Consider the following 18,412-nt stretch of genomic DNA (forward strand, 5'->3'; position numbering starts at 1 on the left):
CTTGTCTTTGCTCCAAACTTTGTTGAATTCCCAACTTAATTTCTTTGTTGGTTTATATTGAACTTTATGCACCTGAGATAAATGACAACTACTTGTTAGTCCACGTGGTGTATGATGGACGTTAAACACCAAAATCGATTATAGGAAATGTTTTAAGCCCATTTCCCTTTCACACCGGACAATGTCCGGTGCGCCACTGGCAGCACCCATACTTGTTTTTGCTCCAAACTTTGTAGAGTTCCCCAACTCATTTTCTTTGTTGGTTTATGTTGAACTTTATGCACCTGAGATAAATGAAAACTAAGCAAACTAGTTAGTCCTCGTGGTTTGTGATGGACGTCAAACACCAAAATCGATTATAGGAAATGTTTAAGCCCATTTCCCTTTCAATCTCCCCCTTTTTGGTGATTGATGCCAACACAAACCAACTCAAATATAAAGTGTAGGAATGTAACTAGTTTGCAATTTTGATGGATGTGCATAAGTTACTTTGAATTTAAACCAACTGAAAGTGTTTCTAAGTATATATGATTGCTTTCTTCTAGTTTAACATTTTGGACCACATTTGCACCACTTAGTTTGTTTTTGCAAATCTTTTGGAAAAGCCTTTTCAAATTCTTTTGCAAATAGCCAATGGTATAAGAGTATGATTTCTAAAAGCATTTTCAAGATTTTTAAAATTATCCCCCTGTTTCAAATGCTTTTTCTTTGGCTAAATAAAAGCTCCCCTGAAGAAGTTCTTCTCTTAGCTGTCAAGAGGGTTTTGTAATTTTAATAAGTTCTCCCCTTTTGTAAAACAGTGGTGGTGCGGTCCTGCTTTGGGCCTATTAATTCTCCCCCTTTGGCATTAAGCGCTAAAAACGAAGAAACTTGAGAGGCCTACTAATTCTCCCTCGTTGAATATGAATGAAAGTTTATGAGGAGGGCAAAGGAGAAATGATACCGACAGAGTTGAGTGGAAGCCTTGACTTTGCCGAATACTCTATTTCCCTTTCAATCTAAGACTAATCATATGGATACTCATGAAAGCACATTAGTCTTAGCCTTGGTACAAGAATAATAAGAAATATGCATTTGTAACAAATGAAAGAGATATGATCAAAGGTATATAAATTAGCAGTGTTTGCAAAATTTCAATCAAAGTTCCGAGAATCAAGAATACTGAGCTCATTCCTAAGTTTGCTAAAAGTCTTTTCATCTAGTGGCTTGGTAAAGATATCGGCTAATTGGTTGTGGGTGCTAACATAAGCAATTTCGATATCCCCTTTTGTTGGTGATCTCTCAAAAAGTGATACCATTTTGTTCACGGCCCTAAGGTGAATTTCCTTAGGATTTGCCTGGAACCTTGCACACATGCATACAGAAAGCATAATATCCTCTCGCGAAGCACATAAATAGACACTACTACATATATGACTAATTGAGACGCACAATTTAAGACAGATATAAGTATATTTTATAGAAGTGTCTTATATCATACGGTGTTGAGCAAGATAAGACATTTTTTTGAAAATCCGTCTCAAACAGAAAAGTTTTTTGAGACAATTATGTCATAACAAATGTCTTATATTGATTTAAGACATATTGTTATTGTAAACCGTCTCAAATAAGGATAGTATTTGAGTCATCACTACTTTAATAACTGGCTTAGATGGCAGTGAGTATTCTAGACACGTCTATGTCTGAAACCATCTCAAATAAGGATACTATTAGAGTCGTCTAGAATATAAAAACCGTCGTAGATATGAGTGAGTATACTAGACACTTGTAAATATGAAACCGTCTTCACATGATAGTTCTGGCAAGACATATGACAAACATAATAAATAATGAATTTATTTTAAATTGATGATATATATTAAATAGAATGTCAAACTTCTCTCTGTCTCTTGCTATAATGGTCAAATGGACTATTCAAACTGCCTTAGATGTTAGTGAGTATACTAGAAACTTGTAAACATAATTCCGTTTTCTTATGATATTTCTGATAAGACATATTGTGAAAAACGTAGTAAATAGTAAATTTTGCTTAAAGTGACTCCAAATAAAACTATACGTTTGAAATATGGATATTTTTATTTTCTCATTAACGATATATTCATATTTATAATATCGTTTATTTGTACGGTATAAGCAACCTAATAAGAAGTGGTTAATGTCATGGATATTTCTCTTTCTATGTGTTTTGCACATATATACAATATTTCTTAATGATATATCAAAACCAGCTTTGTATCGTAGTGGTTAAAGACTTAGACTGCTCTTAGTGAGATCTTGAGGTCGATTCCTAGAATCGCATTGAATTTACTGCGTTTTCATTCTTCTTTCAGGATAACTTAGGTACAATTAAAATATTTCATGCAGTCCTACTAGTTTATTAAATATGTGATATTTTTACATTAAATATATGTTTTAATTCCTTCAAATTATGTTAAGATCGTATGAATTTTGCCTGCATAGTAACATTAATATTTTTAATTATGACAAATGTTTTAATTATTTAATTAATTGTTTATTTGTTAGTTATTAAAATAACTTTATAACAGATGAAAATCTAACAAATTACCTAGTTTTTTTTCCCTATATCATCTCGTGTTGTTTGCGTCTAGTTTATGAGGCAATATAATATGAAACTTTAATTATTTTTTCAGATATGGACAGAGAGCAATGGATGTATGGAATTGATCGGTCTGATATCAATTATTTTCGTCATGTGCAATGGTTCCTAAAGGTGGCTGAAAAACATCGATCAGATAATAAGGCAACAGCTATCTTATGTCCTTGTGTGGACTGTAGAAACTTTTATCCAATTATTGACTCACGTGTAATCCTCGGACACTTGATAATGCGTGGTTTTACATCTGGGTACACATGCTGGACAAATCATGGCGAGTGTTCTATTGGTGATAACAATGGAAACATTGAGGGTCTTTTAGATACTAATGGCGGTCCTATGGATACTAATGAGGCGAATGACCATTATGTGCATATCCAAGATACAAAAAGTCATTTTGTGGACGCGACGATTGTTGATGTGCCCGTCGATCATCTCGAATACATGATACATGATGTTACTGTAACTCGTAATTTGAGTGAGGCTCAAGCATCACAAGTACGTGAGATACTAGTTCGAGAGCGTGAGACACCATTATATCCGGGAAGCAGTGATAATCGACTGAGTTTTACTACTGAACTTCTACGATTCAAGGTGGCTAGTGGATGGAGTGATAAGAGCTTTACAGAGTTGTTAAATTTTTTAGCAGACAAGCTGCCTAAAGGGAATATGGTGCCACGAAGCAAACTAAAGCAAAGAAGATTTTGTGTCCCATTGAGTTGAAATATGAGAAAAATACATGTTTGCCCCAATGATTGCATTATATATTGGGGAAAGCATAAGAACAACATATCATGTACAACATGTGACACATCACGCTACAAGAAGATTGATAACCTAGAGGAATTGGGCACCAATGAGAAGAAAAAGATTCCTGCAAAGGTTTTCTGGTACTTCCCTGTGATACCTCGATTAGAAAGACTTTTTGCTAATCCAGCAAGTGCAAAACTTTTGCGTTGGCATGCTGACGAACGTAAGAAGGATGGAAAGTTGAGGCACCCTGCAGATGCTTCACAATGGAGAGAAATTGATAGTAAGTATGAAATATTTGCAAAAGAATCACGGAATATCCGATTCGCTCTCATCACCGATGGTATGAATCCATTTGGCAATATGACCACTACCCATAGCACATGGCCAGTATTATTAAGCATATATAACCTGCCACCTTGGTTATGTATTAAACGGAAGTACATCATGTTGTCAGTATTGATCCCTGGACCAAAACAGCCGGGCAATGATATTGATGTGTATCTTGAGCCGTTGGTACAAGACCTGTTGAAGCTATGGGAAACTGGTGTTGAAGTTTGGGATGCTTGTAAGAAAGAATATTTTAACTTGAGGGCCTTGCTTTTTTGTACCATCCATGACTATAAAGGCCTTGGAAACATTGCAGGATTATCCACTCAGGGATACAAAGCGTGCTATATTTGTCAAGAGAATACAAAGAGTCGTTATCTAAAAAACAGTAGAAAAATTGTATACCTGGGACATCGTAGGTGGACACGCAGAAATCATCCATACCGAAAGAATGTTGATGCATTTGATGGGAGTATTGAAAATGAAAAGGCTCCATCACGTAGGTCTGGACATGTGGTTTATGAGAGTGTGAAGGACATTGAAAATAAGTTCGGGAAACACAATTTAGCATTGTCTGGAATTTGGAAGAAAAAATCCATATTTTGGAGGTTACCTTATTGGCGCGATCTAAGTGTGCGTCATTGTCTTGATCTTATGCATATTGAGAAGAATGTCTGTGAAGCTTTGATTGGTACAATTTTTAACATAAAAGGGAAAACTAAGGACAACACCAACGGCCAGTGTGACCTTGATGAGCTGAACATTGAAAAACCCCAGGAATGGTATACTCTGACCAAGGAGGAAAAAATTAAAGTTTTTAATCTGTTACATGATGTCAAAGTTCCATCTGCTTATTCAGCAAATATTAGAAGGCTCGTGTCAAAGAAAGACCTAAAACTTTCAGGTATGAAAACTCATGACTGCCATGTTTTAATGACACAGATCCTCCCCGTGGTCCTCCGTGGGTCTTTCAAGAATATCAAAATACGAGATACTATCATTAGATTATGCTATTTCTTTAATGAAATAAATTCAAAGGTGCTATATATTGAAGCCCTTGACAACTTACAAAGGGAATTGGTTCAAACTTTATGCCAACTTGAGATGTACTTCCCACCTTCATTCTTCGACATCATGGTACATTTGACCGTGCATCTAGTTGAAGAGGCTAAGATTTGTGGGCCACATTTCTTACATTACATGTATCCGATCGAAAGGTTCATGGGAATCTTGAAACGCTTTGTTCGGAATAAGGCACGCCCGGAGGGTTCTATTGCAGAAAGTTATGTAATTGAGAGTGTCATCGATTTCTGTGTGGACTACATGGATGAGGTGGCACCGATTGGCCTTCCACTGTCACGCCATGAGGGAAGACTTAAAGGGCAAGGGGGACTTGGATTGAGCACAGAGATACCAGATCAAGAATTGCTCCATAAAGCTCATTTCTTGATCCTTCAATCTGCTGAAGATGTTTCAAAGTACATTGACAAACACAAGAAACGGTTGAGAAAGAAAAACCCAGAAATGGTGGACGAAGACATTGTGAGGCTCCATAACAAAGAGTTTTGTGATTGGTTTCAAAAGCGGTGTGAAAACAAGGTACCAAAGAATGACACTGTGAGACGGTTGGCACAGGGACCCTCGTCCAGCGTAGCGACATGGCAGAGTTACGACATTAATGGATACACTTTCTACATAGTACAACAAGATGGTAAAAGCACCCGACAAAATAGTGGAGTTTGCAACGACGCGATAACTGAGGTGTTTGATCGCAATAAAAAATCGTCATATCTAAGGAAGGACACATATTATGGACAATTAGAACACATCTGGGAGTTGGACTACACACTTTTCAAGCAAGTTGTTTTTCTTTGTAAGTGGTTCAACCCTAAAGGTGTTGTCGTTGACCCAAAATATGGGGTTACCACTATAGATTTTAGACGAGAAGCTTACAAGGATGATCCATTTATTCTTGCAAAGCATGCAAATCAAGTTTTCTATATCGATGATCTTGCAAACATGCATCATCGAGTGGTGCTCAGGGGGAAAAGAAGAATTGTTGGTGTTGAAAATGTAAATGACGAAGAAGATTATGACCTCTTTAGTAATATGAGTAGTTTAGATAATATGGTCATAGATATGGAATGAGTTTGGACTTAATGTAAATTATTATTGTTCTAATTTCTATATATACGGCTGCTTAATATTCTGCATCGCTGTTTATTATAATTTCTATCTATATACATATATTCTAATATAAACAGAAAATATGACTCCACCTATCCACAATTCCCAATTCCACATTGCATCGTATTAGGCTATCTGCGTCCCTCCCCGCGTTCCTCCCCACGTCCCGCGTTCGGCAATCCTCGTCCAGGCTCCAGGATCCCGCGTCCTCCCCTCGTCGTCCCGCGCCGTCGTCCTGCACCGGCGTCCTCCCCTCATCCCGCGCCGGCGTCCTCCCCTCTTCCCGCGCCCCCATCCGCCGCTGCGTCCCTCCCTTCGTCAAAAAACTGAGGGTAAAGGAAGATGCACAAGCATTAACCGAGGGTAAATCTATTCCATTTCAAGACATGCCAGATGGTCGTCATAAGGATTGGGCAAGGGCGAGGAATCCTTCTGGCGATGTGAACATAACAGAGTCGCATCCAATCATAAAGAAAATTGTAATGTTCCTCTCCACACATGTCACACCCGGGTTTTGGGCACCAAGACCCGGGCGCGAACATAATCACCAGGTGTGCTGGGACCAAGTCTCACACATATGATGAATCATGGCACAGGATCGAATGTCACATCTTTACTATATAATAGGAGTTCTATACAAAATAAATAAATAATTACATTATAAGGAGACAACGGTCCAGCAACCCAAAGTTGACTGGGAGACGACGACCTAGACCTCTCACAAACTCGTCACAGCATCCTCCATGCGCCTCATCCTACGGTACCTGTTCTTGACCTGTGGGGGGGTGTGAGACAGCAAGAGTGAGCTCACATACGTTCATCGCTCAACAAGTTGTGGGGAATAATGTGCATGAACTCGCCAAAGGTGGGAGCTCACGTGAAGTGTAAGGCTTACCAAAGAGAATGATTAGAGCTGAGCATTGCTTTTAAAGTTGGTCAAAATTTTATTAGCAATTACTAAGTATAAGTAAATACCAACCCAATTAAGTAGTAGAACAAAAGTAACAACATCACCTGCGATGCAATGCATATGACAAATTGAATTTAGTTCCATAAGTTAATCATCAGAGAGTCCTGAGCTGCTCATGACCGTGAGCTCGGCTAGTATACCAGTTTTACACTCTGCAGAGGTGGTACCCTTTACCCACAAGTCATGTTACCCATCTGCCAAGGGATCGCGACTTCCCATACACCTCTACCGAGGAGGCGAGGCAGGGTAACACTACGAGGCCTTTACAAAGTTCCACTAGCTTCAGAAAACCCGCTACAGTTTATAGGAAGCTCCAATGCAGGGTTCTTGCCTGACCGCCATCGCAGCAAAATTAACCAAGGACCTCCCTACACTGACCACTCCCCTACTGCCCTTGCCCCTTTCGGGTAAGGTAGTCCGCCACTAGCTTTCCTAATTAATCAGCCAAGGGCGTCCATAAACCCTTGTGGTGGCACGTGTTTCCCAAGTTAAGCTCTATGTTCCAATTAACATTAATGATCTTGACATGAACATAAATAGAATAACAAAATAACTGGAACATAGATATGATAAATAATTATCCCAAATCCATGTAAAGCAATAGCAAACTACCCAAGTGATTCAGGGGTAAACAAGGTAATGAGATAAACAATCTAAGGTAACCTATTGGGTCCCATCAAAATTAACCTATGCATGAATAAATGATATTAAAGAACATTATTGGGTAAAAAGTGGTCAAGGGCACAACTTGCCTGGGACTTGAGATTCCAGGTACCAGGATGATCTTCAGGTGACACGTGTTCTCACTGCTAAACGTAGCAATATAGACAAACATGGTATATGCAAATTTAACATCACACCAAACATAAGAATAAACTGCGTAATAATAATTTGCGCGTCGCTACGAGATCGTGGGTTCGAGAATTACTAAGATCGGAGCTACGGTTAAGAAGTTACGATTTTCCAAGGATTTACGTGATGACATATTAAACTATAGTATAAATTGGTTACTATGCATCATATGAGAACTTATGCTCAAAATAATTAATTCTACTTTAATCTAGATCATAACTTGTTTTAGAAATCATATTAGAAATATAGACATGTTGACTTGACTAGATTGATTAAGCAACAAACACAAGTTAAATAATATTCAATAAAGGTATGTGATTGGACAAAATAATGTTTGTCGCTGTGTAGCATATTTTATTACAAATCTAACGCAATTTGAATGAGTTAAATCGGAGTTTAAACGTAGGTGATATGTCTAAAACAAGTTTATGAGTTTACTTTTATATCTAAAAAACATTATATACATTAATTTTATTGAATTTCTTGACCAGGTGGACTGCGGACACCAATCTTCAAAAGCTCAGGGACCAACTCGTGAAAAATAGGACTGGATTGCAAGGTTCTTTGCACTCGCGTGGACCGTGGGTTAGTTTCAAAGGAACTGAGGGTCTCTTTTGTATAATACGCTAGCCGAAGGGGTATCCAGGGTTCCTGGTCGTCGGATCACGCGCGGACGACACATAATAGATTATGCTCACGGCGAACCGGTATGTAACCAAGACCGCCGGATCCAGGATCAATGGCTCGGGTTTTATGAGTCCGGATCTAAGCGTACGCGTCCGATCCTAAACGAACGCTCCGGATTAAATCCTACCGAAGCGGTCTGCTAGTTCTGATCTGGTTCGCCCATAGCGAGATCAACGGCTCAAAACAACCCATCGAAGGGGCACTCTGGTGCTCTAATCTAAACCGTGAGCCTCACATCTAATGGCCACGAAGCTGTCATCCTCCTCCAGAACCGAGCGTACCCGCGCCATCCCGGTCGCGGCGGATGCCATCGCCGGTACCCCAGATTCCGCAACCTAGCGCACTAACCTCAACGCTACGGGGTGCTACGCAATCACTGGAGGCTACTGAATTTGGCGCAAGGGTACTCACCAGTCGCGATGGCGAAGGAGACTGCGCCCACGGTGACGCGCGAACTCTGTGACGGCGGAGACAAATTGAGCGCCCACTGGTCAGCCACCTGCCCCATAATCGCCACCGGAGCGGACCAGGGACTCGGGCGAAGCTTTCGGGCTGCACACGAGGTTCCAATTTGGTGCCGAGAACGACCGCCGACGGTGAGGGCGGCTATCCGCCCGCTCGGTTCCCACGGCCCACGGCGATCGCGCTCAACGAGGTAGGGGAAGGGCGGAATAGTGGATGGGCGAACGAGTCCACAGCCACCTAGGCTTTATACTCGCGGAGGCGGTCAACCGAGCTGGTAGGATGCGCGACAATGGCGGAGCGCCCCGCCAAGCGCGGAGGTTCGTTCGGGTTGTGTTTTCTGGTACTTCCCTGTGATACCTCGATTAGAAAGACTTTTTGCTAATCCAGCAAGTGCAAAACTTTTGCGTTGGCATGCTGACGAACGTAAGAAGGATGGAAAGTTGAGGCACCCTGCAGATGCTTCACAATGGAGAGAAATTGATAGTAAGTATGAAATATTTGCAAAAGAATCACGGAATATCCGATTCGCTCTCATCACCGATGGTATGAATCCATTTGGCAATATGACCACTACCCATAGCACATGGCCAGTATTATTAAGCATATATAACCTGCCACCTTGGTTATGTATTAAACGGAAGTACGTCATGTTGTCAGTATTGATCCCTGGACCAAAACAGCCGGGCAATGATATTGATGTGTATCTTGAGCCGTTGGTACAAGACCTGTTGAAGCTATGGGAAACTGGTGTTGAAGTTTGGGATGCTTGTAAGAAAGAATATTTTAACTTGAGGGCCTTGCTTTTTTGTACCATCCATGACTATAAAGGCCTTGGAAACATTGCAGGATTATCCACTCAGGGATACAAAGCGTGCTATATTTGTCAAGAGAATACAAAGAGTCGTTATCTAAAAACAGTAGAAAAATTGTATACCTGGGACATCGTAGGTGGACACGCAGAAATCATCCATACCGAAAGAATGTTGATGCATTTGATGGGAGTATTGAAAATGAAAAGGCTCCATCACGCAGGTCTGGACATGTGGTTTATGAGAGTGTGAAGGACATTGAAAATAAGTTCGGGAAACACAATTTAGCATTGTCTGGAATTTGGAAGAAAAAATCCATATTTTGGAGGTTACCTTATTGGCGCGATCTAAGTGTGCGTCATTGTCTTGATCTTATGCATATTGAGAAGAATGTCTGTGAAGCTTTGATTGGTACAATTTTTAACATAAAAGGGAAAACTAAGGACAACACCAACGGCCAGTGTGACCTTGATGAGCTGAACATTGAAAAACCCCAGGAATGGTATACTCTGACCAAGGAGGAAAAAATTAAAGTTTTTAATCTGTTACATGATGTCAAAGTTCCATCTGCTTATTCAGCAAATATTAGAAGGCTCGTGTCAAAGAAAGACCTAAAACTTTCAGGTATGAAAACTCATGACTGCCATGTTTTAATGACACAGATCCTCCCCGTGGTCCTCCGTGGGTCTTTCAAGAATATCAAAATACGAGATACTATCATTAGATTATGCTATTTCTTTAATGAAATAAATTCAAAGGTGCTAGATATTGAAGCCCTTGACAACTTACAAAGGGAATTGGTTGAAACTTTATGCCAACTTGAGATGTACTTCCCACCTTCATTCTTCGACATCATGGTACATTTGACCGTGCATCTAGTTGAAGAGGCTAAGATTTGTGGGCCACATTTCTTACATTACATGTATCCGATCGAAAGGTTCATGGGAATCTTGAAACGCTTTGTTCGGAATAAGGCACGCCCGGAGGGTTCTATTGCAGAAAGTTATGTAATTGAGAGTGTCATCGATTTCTGTGTGGACTACATGGATGAGGTGGCACCGACTGGCCTTCCACTGTCACGCCATGAGGGAAGACTTAAAGGGCAAGGGGGACTTGGATTGAGCACAAAGATACCAGATCAAGAATTGCTCCATAAAGCTCATTTCTTGATCCTTCAATCTGCTGAAGATGTTTCAAAGTACATTGACAAACACAAGAAACGGTTGAGAAAGAAAAACCCAGAAATGGTGGACGAAGACATTGTGAGGCTCCATAACAAAGAGTTTTGTGATTGGTTTCAAAAGCGGTGTGAAAACAAGGTACCAAAGAATGACACTGTGAGACGGTTGGCACAGGGACCCTCGTCCAGCGTAGCGACATGGCAGAGTTACGACATTAATGGATACACTTTCTACATAGTACAACAAGATGGTAAAAGCACCCGACAAAATAGTGGAGTTTGCAACGACGTGATAACTGAGGTGTTTGATCGCAATAAAAAATCGTCATATCTAAGGAAGGACACGTATTATGGACAATTAGAACACATCTGGGAGTTGGACTACACACTTTTCAAGCAAGTTGTTTTTCTTTGTAAGTGGTTCAACCCTAAAGGTGTTGTCGTTGACCCAAAATATGGGGTTACCACTATATATTTTAGACGAGAAGCTTACAAGGATGATCCATTTATTCTTGCAAAGCATGCAAATCAAGTTTTCTATATCGATGATCTTGCAAACAGGCATCATCGAGTGGTGCTCAGGGGGAAAAGAAGAATTGTTGGTGTTGAAAATGTAAATGACGAAGAAGATTATGACCTCTTTAGTAATATGAGTAGTTTAGATAATATGGTCATAGATATGGAATGAGTTTGGACTTAATGTAAATTATTATTGTTCTAATTTCTATATATACGGCTGCTTAATATTCTGCATCGTTGTTTATTATAATTTCTATCTATATACATATATTCTAATATAAACAGAAAAATATGACTCCACCTATCCACAATTCCCAATTCCACATTGCATCGTATTAGGCTATCTGCGTCCCTCCCCGCGTTCCTCCCCACGTCCCGCGTTCGGCAATCCTCGTCCAGGCTCCAGGATCCCGCGTCCTCCCCTCGTCGTCCCGCGCCGTCGTCCTGCGCCGGCGTCCTCCCCTCATCCCGCGCCGACGTCCTCCCCTCTTCCCGCGCCCCCCATCCGCCGCTGCGTCCCTCCCTTCGTCAAAAAACTGAGGGTAAAGGAAGATGCACAAGCATTAACCGAGGGTAAATCTATTCCATTTCAAGACATGCCAGATGGTCGTCATAAGGATTGGGCAAGGGCGAGGAATCCTTCTGGCGATGTGAACATAACAGAGTCGCATCCAATCATAAAGAAAATTGTAATGTTCCTCTCCACACATGTCACACCCGGGTTTTGGGCACCAAGACCCGGGCGCGAACATAATCACCAGGTGTGCTGGGACCAAGTCTCACACATATGATGAATCATGGCACATGATCGAATGTCACATCTTTACTATATAATAGGAGTTCTATACAAAATAAATAAATAATTACATTATAAGGAGACAACGGTCCAGCAACCCAAAGTTGACTGGGAGACGACGACCTAGACCTCTCACGAACTCGTCACAGCATCCTCCATGCGCCTCATCCTGCGGTACCTGTTCTTGACCTGTGGGGGGGGGTGTGAGACAGCAAGAGTGAGCTCACATACGTTCATCGCTCAACAAGTTGTGGGGAATAATGTGCATGAACTCGCCAAAGGTGGGAGCTCACGTGAAGTGTAAGGCTTACCAAAGAGAATGATTAGAGCTGAGCATTGCTTTTAAAGTTGGTCAAAATTTTATTAGCAATTACTAAGTATAAGTAAATACCAACCCAATTAAGTAGTAGAACAAAAGTAACAACATCACCTGCGATGCAATGCATATGACAAATTGAATTTAGTTCCATAAGTTAATCATCAGAGAGTCCTGAGCTGCTCATGACCGTGAGCTCGGCTAGTATACCAGTTTTACACTCTGCAGAGGTGGTACCCTTTACCCACAAGTCATGTTACCCATCTGCCAAGGGATCGCGACTTCCCATACACCTCTACCGAGGAGGCGAGGCAGGGTAACACTACAAGGCCTTTACAAAGTTCCACTAGCTTCAGAAAACCCGCTACAGTTTATAGGAAGCTCCAATGCAGGGTTCTTGCCTGACCGCCATCGCAGCAAAATCAACCAAGGACCTCCCTACACTGACCACTCCCCTACTGCCCTTGCCCCTTTTGGGTAAGGTAGTCCGCCACTAGCTTTCCTAATTAATCAGCCAAGGGCGTCCATAAACCCTTGTGGTGGCACGTGTTTCTCAAGTTAAGCTCTATGTTCCAATTAACATTAATGATCTTGACATGAACATAAATAGAATAACAAAATAACTGGAACATAGATATGATAAATAATTATCCCAAATCCATGTAAAGCAATAGCAAACTACCCAAGTGATTCAGGGGTAAACAAGGTAATGAGATAAACAATCTAGGGTAACCTATTGGGTCCCATCAAAATTAACCTATGCATGAATAAATGATATTAAAGAACATTATTGGGTAAAAAGTGGTCAAGGGCACAACTTGCCTGAGACTTGAGATTCCAGGTACCAGGATGATCTTCAGGTGACACGTGTTCTCACTGCTAAACGTAGCAATATAGACAAACATGGTATATGCAAATTTAACATCACACCAAACATAAGAATAAACTGCGTAATAATAATTTGCGCGTCGCTACGAGATCGTGAGTTCAAGAATTACTAAGATCGGAGCTACGGTTAAGAAGTTACGATTTTCCAAGGATTTACGTGATGACATATTAAACTATAGTATAAATTGGTTACTATGCATCATATGAGAACTTATGCTCAAAATAATTAATTCTACTTTAATCTAGATCATAACTTGTTTTAGAAATCATATTAGAAATATAGACATGTTGACTTGACTAGATTGATTAAGCAACAAACACAAGTTAAATAATATTCAATAAAGGTATGTGATTGGACAAAATAATGTTTGTCGCTGTGTAGCATATTTTATTACAAATCTAACGCAATTTGAATGAGTTAAATCGGAGTTTAAACGTAGGTGATATGTCTAAAACAAGTTTATGGGTTTACTTTTATATCTAAAAAACATTATATACATTAATTTTATTGAATTTCTTGACCAGGTGGACTGCGGACACCAATCTTCAAAAGCTCAGGGACCAACTCGTGAAAAATAGGACTGGATTGCAAGGTTCTTTGCACTCGCGTGGACCGTGGGTTAGTTTCAAAGGAACTGAGGGTCTCTTTTGTATAATACGCTAGCCGAAGGGGTATCCAGGGTTCCTGGTCGTCGGATCACGCGCGGACGGCACATATTAGATTATGCTCACGGCGAACCGGTATGTAACCAAGACCGCCGGATCCAGGATCAATGGCTCGGGTTTTATGAGTCCGGATCTAAGCGTACGCGTCCGATCCTAAACGAACGCTCCGGATTAAATCCTACCAAAGCGGTCTGCTAGTTCTGATCTGGTTTGCCCATAGCGAGATCAACGGCTCAAAACAACCCATCGAAGGGGCACTCTGGTGCTCTAATCTAAACCGTGAGCCTCGCATCTAATGGCCACGAAGCTGTCATCCTCCTCCAGAACCGAGCGTACCCGCGCCATCCCGGTCGCGGCGGATGCCATCGCCGGTACCCCAGATTCCGCAACCTAGCGCACTAACCTCAACGCTACGGGGTGCTACGCAATCACTGGAGGCTACTGAATTTGGCGCAAGGGTACTCACCAGTCGCGATGGAGAAGGAGACTGCGCCCACGGTGACGCGCGAACTCTGTGACGGCGGAGACAAATTGATCGCCCACTGGTCAGCCACCTGCCCCATAATCGCCACCGGAGCGGACCAGGGACTCGGGCGAAGCTTTCGGGCTGCACACGAGGTTCCAATTTGGTGCCGAGAACGACCGCCGACGGTGAGGGCGGCTATCCGCCCGCTCGGTTCCCACGGCCCACGGCGATCGCGCTCAACGAGGTAGGGGAAGGGCGGAATAGTGGATGGGCGAACGAGTCCACGGCCACCTAGGCTTTATACTCGCGGAGGCGGTCAACCGAGCTGGTAGGATGCGCGACAATGGCGGAGCGCCCCGCCAAGCGCGGAGGTTCGTTCGGGTTGTGCTACAGCGACTGCGCGCTTGGGCCCGCACGTCAGTGCGCGTGAAGAAGCTGAGGCGCGAATGGGAAACTGACGAGTGGACCCGCTGTGGTAGTGGCAGAGTGGTGATGAGCGCGCGGGTGAGGGCTGACGTCCTGGTCCCACACGCCGGCGCCGCGCCCCTAAGCTGGGCCGCGCGGTGTAATTTCTTGAGTGGGCCGAATTGGGTACAGAGGCCTAGTTAGGGGTTTCTTTCTTTTTTTCTTTTTTTTATTTTTCTTTTCTCTAATCCCAATTCCAACTTGAATTCAAATTAACATTCAAATCTTGTGCTGAATTTATCTTTGAGTTATACTGTGACCTTAAGGTACTAATTTTGGAGATATATAAACTTTCTTTATATTTTATATATCTTCTCTTCTTCAAACTCTCAAATTAGGTATTAAATCCTTGCTTTTGCCACTAATTTATTTCTATTAGTGGTATTACTCTTTTCATTAAATGCACAAACAATAAACTCCAACATGTCGCATGATTTAATGGTATATCTTTTTATTATTTATTTATTTGTTCTCATGTGATGTTCTCATGAAATGATAAATATGGACAACACACATACATACAAAGGAATGTCATCACTCCCTTTTAGGTTATCCCCCACCAGTTACAAGTTGGGTATTACAACACATAACTTGTCCATTTAATTTTCTTACCATATATGGACATACTTGCAACAGCAATAGGGAGTAATCATCCAGGGAGGACAACAGGGGTGAGTGCTTATGTGGGTTTAGGGATGGGTCTTGCTCAAGGTGATGGCCCTCGTAAGAAGAAACGTAGAACAACGAAAGAGTATGTCAAGAGGATTGTGGATGAGTACGAGGCCAAGTTTGAGAAACTGACAGCCCTGTGTCAGAGTATGGAGCGTCGATTAAACAATTCTGAGAGTTGCTCATCTTCAAAATTTGTTGATACACCAGACCATGCAACACATCATTCAGTTGACTCATTACAAGTAACTTCATCTACTTGCAGCACATATGACTTATCAGATAACATAATCAATGTTCCACTAATATTCTGCATTTTCCCTTAATTCTTCCAATGTTTAACATTTCAGGAGGTGATGAAATGCAAGTTGGTGGTGCAGATAGGTCCGCAATCTGTTGTGGTCGCTAGAGGGCAGGCTTACCCTCCAAAGGATGTTGTAACTGTCCATGGGATTGAGCGGCGAGATGACCACACAAAAGTGCAGGTTGATTTTGTGTTTGACAACTTCTTGGAATTTCCACTCCCTATTCCTATCGCTGGTGGTGATATGTTCACTCTTGGCGAAGCCAAAAATTCATTTGTGTTATGGCCTAAGTCAGGCATACAACTAGCAGAGGTACACTTTACTAACTTCAACCTGATGAAGTTATTATTGTTATTCACAACTTGGTTAACGTCATGTACTTGTTTCTGACTTTTACATAGGAAACAACAGTTCATGCAAAGCCTCAACAAGTCCCAGACACATCACCTCAGGTACTCCATCACACACCTGAAAAGGATAAAATGCCAACACCAACAATGGGTACCGAGAATATAGATGTCACACATAGTGCCTCCAATGCCAGCAAGAAGAGGAAACATAAGCATAAAAAACATAACAAAAGCAAAGAGAAGGAGCAAAAAACTTCACAACAGAAAAACATAGAAGATGATGGTCTTGATCCCCTTTGGACTCCCCCCTTTCATCAACGATCTCCACCACCAATTCCAAATAATAAACAATTTGTGCTAGGGCAGCCTTTAGTATCTAGTACATTGCTTAAGAGGATGGGTAAACAGAGCCAGTGTTTCCACAAATGGTATTTTGCTATGACCACGCCAATATCTCGAAGGCAAAGTGCCACACACTTCATGGTACGATACGAAGAACATGATTTTCTTGAAAAATCTGGGGTCTATGCAGTAGAATTCAGTGATGTATTTCACATCTATAATGATCTTGCCCTTGACATATCCTTACATCGGAGTTGGATGCTGTGAGTGAGATCCACCATTTCCTATAAGTGTCTACTTTTTGTTCTTTATCTAACTATTCTTTTAATAGATGCATGAGGAAGATAGACAAATACAGAGGCATAGTTGGCTTTTTAGATCCAGAGATGATCATTTTAAAGAGAATCAATGAAGAGGCTGATGAAGTCGAAGCATACATTGTGAAAGCATTGCTTGCTCAGCAGGACAAGGAGTGCATATTTGTTGTTTGCCAGGAAGGGTGAGGCCTAGCACTAATAACACTCTATAGTTTTTTAATCTGTATCTTAATGTTCTATCTTCGTCATTTCAGTTACCATTGGGCCTTGTTAGTTATTTTCCCAAAATGGAATACAGTGTACAATATTGACTCCAAAGGTTACCAATCCCCTAGCTGCTATAGTATTAAGAAGCTATTCGACGAGTGGGTATTACCTTTATCATAATTCTATTTTCCTCTATATTTCAATTGTTATTTACACCGTTAGTCACCATTATTGTAGGGCTTTTGGTGCTTATGTCGACAAAAAAGGTCGCCATAACAAGAATTTTGGTCGCACAGTTATATGGAAACATTTTCAGGTAATCATGTCCTTAACCTGAAATTATTAGCAACACATATAATTAGACATTCCCGCTGGATATTTTCCTTATGAATGACATCTTTTAGGCACACATACAACCACCTGGCAGTATGCTTTGCAGACAATATGTGATGTACCACATGTTATCCTTTGCGGATAATCTTAGTTTGGACCGTGATCGATATCCTCAGGTTGTTTTTATAGTCTGCATTCTATTTTACTCAAACATATGCAATATGACGTTATAAATATTTACATGGTTTATGTTTTTCAAGGGTCGTGCTGGTTTTGCAACCTGTCCATTATTGCCTGATGAGATAGCAAATGTCCGAGAACGGTTGCTCGACTTCTTCATGAATGAGGTGATAGACATTGGTGGATCATGCAGGGTTGAGGGTGCTTCATATAACTAAATCTAGCATGGCTTCCTAGCTAAGATGTTACATTCATATAACCTTTTACATCATATGCCACATTGTGAGGTGTTCATATGTGTCTAACTAATAATTATTGTGTTCTCCTATTTGTTGTACAGGAAAATATGGAATGGCCGCACCAGTGTGGAGACTTGATTTCATATATATTTAGTTAGGCACAACGATAGCGCAAACAATTGATTACCAAGTTTGTTAATTAGTATTTTAGTTTGGATATAGAGTACGCTTATGCATGAGCTATTTGACAATGTTTATTTATGAGATATATAATGGTAATTATGAATGATATCATCCTACTTTCATATATTTGATGGACATCACATATGCATCTAGATTTTTCTCCAAGTTTCATTATATAGTACATAGGGCTAGGTGTCGATCCGGATTGTGGCGCCCGACGAGGTGGGGGCGTGGAGAGTGGCAGGGAATCCTCATCGTTGTACTGAAGCTTACATCAAAGGTACACGTTATTTAGTCTAAACTTCATTGACTTGAGAACACACTGCC

The 18,412-nt window shown here is 41.1% G+C and overlaps 1 protein-coding gene across 1 annotated transcript; it reads left to right on the forward strand.

Annotated features, from left to right (window-relative positions):
• Positions 1 to 16,894: 16,894 nt before the first annotated feature.
• Positions 16,895 to 17,898, forward strand: LOC103626894 (uncharacterized). The gene is made up of 5 exons (XM_020537719.2): positions 16,895 to 17,125; positions 17,198 to 17,308; positions 17,388 to 17,466; positions 17,555 to 17,659; positions 17,744 to 17,898. The coding sequence occupies exons 1-5, from the start codon at positions 16,962 to 16,964 to the stop codon at positions 17,879 to 17,881; spliced, it is 597 nt and encodes a 198-aa protein (XP_020393308.1). The 5' UTR covers positions 16,895 to 16,961; the 3' UTR covers positions 17,882 to 17,898.
• Positions 17,899 to 18,412: the final 514 nt, after the last annotated feature.

Source organism: Zea mays, chromosome 5 (assembly GCF_902167145.1).
Source record: "Zea mays cultivar B73 chromosome 5, Zm-B73-REFERENCE-NAM-5.0, whole genome shotgun sequence".
Taxonomy (NCBI): Eukaryota; Viridiplantae; Streptophyta; class Magnoliopsida; order Poales; family Poaceae; genus Zea; species Zea mays.

Excerpts from the sequence above, each read along its gene's own strand:
- LOC103626894 (XM_020537719.2), top strand. The coding sequence starts at position 16,962 with ATGAGGAAGATAGACAAATACAGAGGCATAGTTGGCTTTTTAGATCCA. Across the intron at positions 17,309-17,387 it reads ATTAAGAAGCTATTCGACGA|GGCTTTTGGTGCTTATGTCG; the intron begins GTGGGTATTACC and ends CCATTATTGTAG. Across the intron at positions 17,660-17,743 it reads ACCGTGATCGATATCCTCAG|GGTCGTGCTGGTTTTGCAAC; the intron begins GTTGTTTTTATA and ends ATGTTTTTCAAG.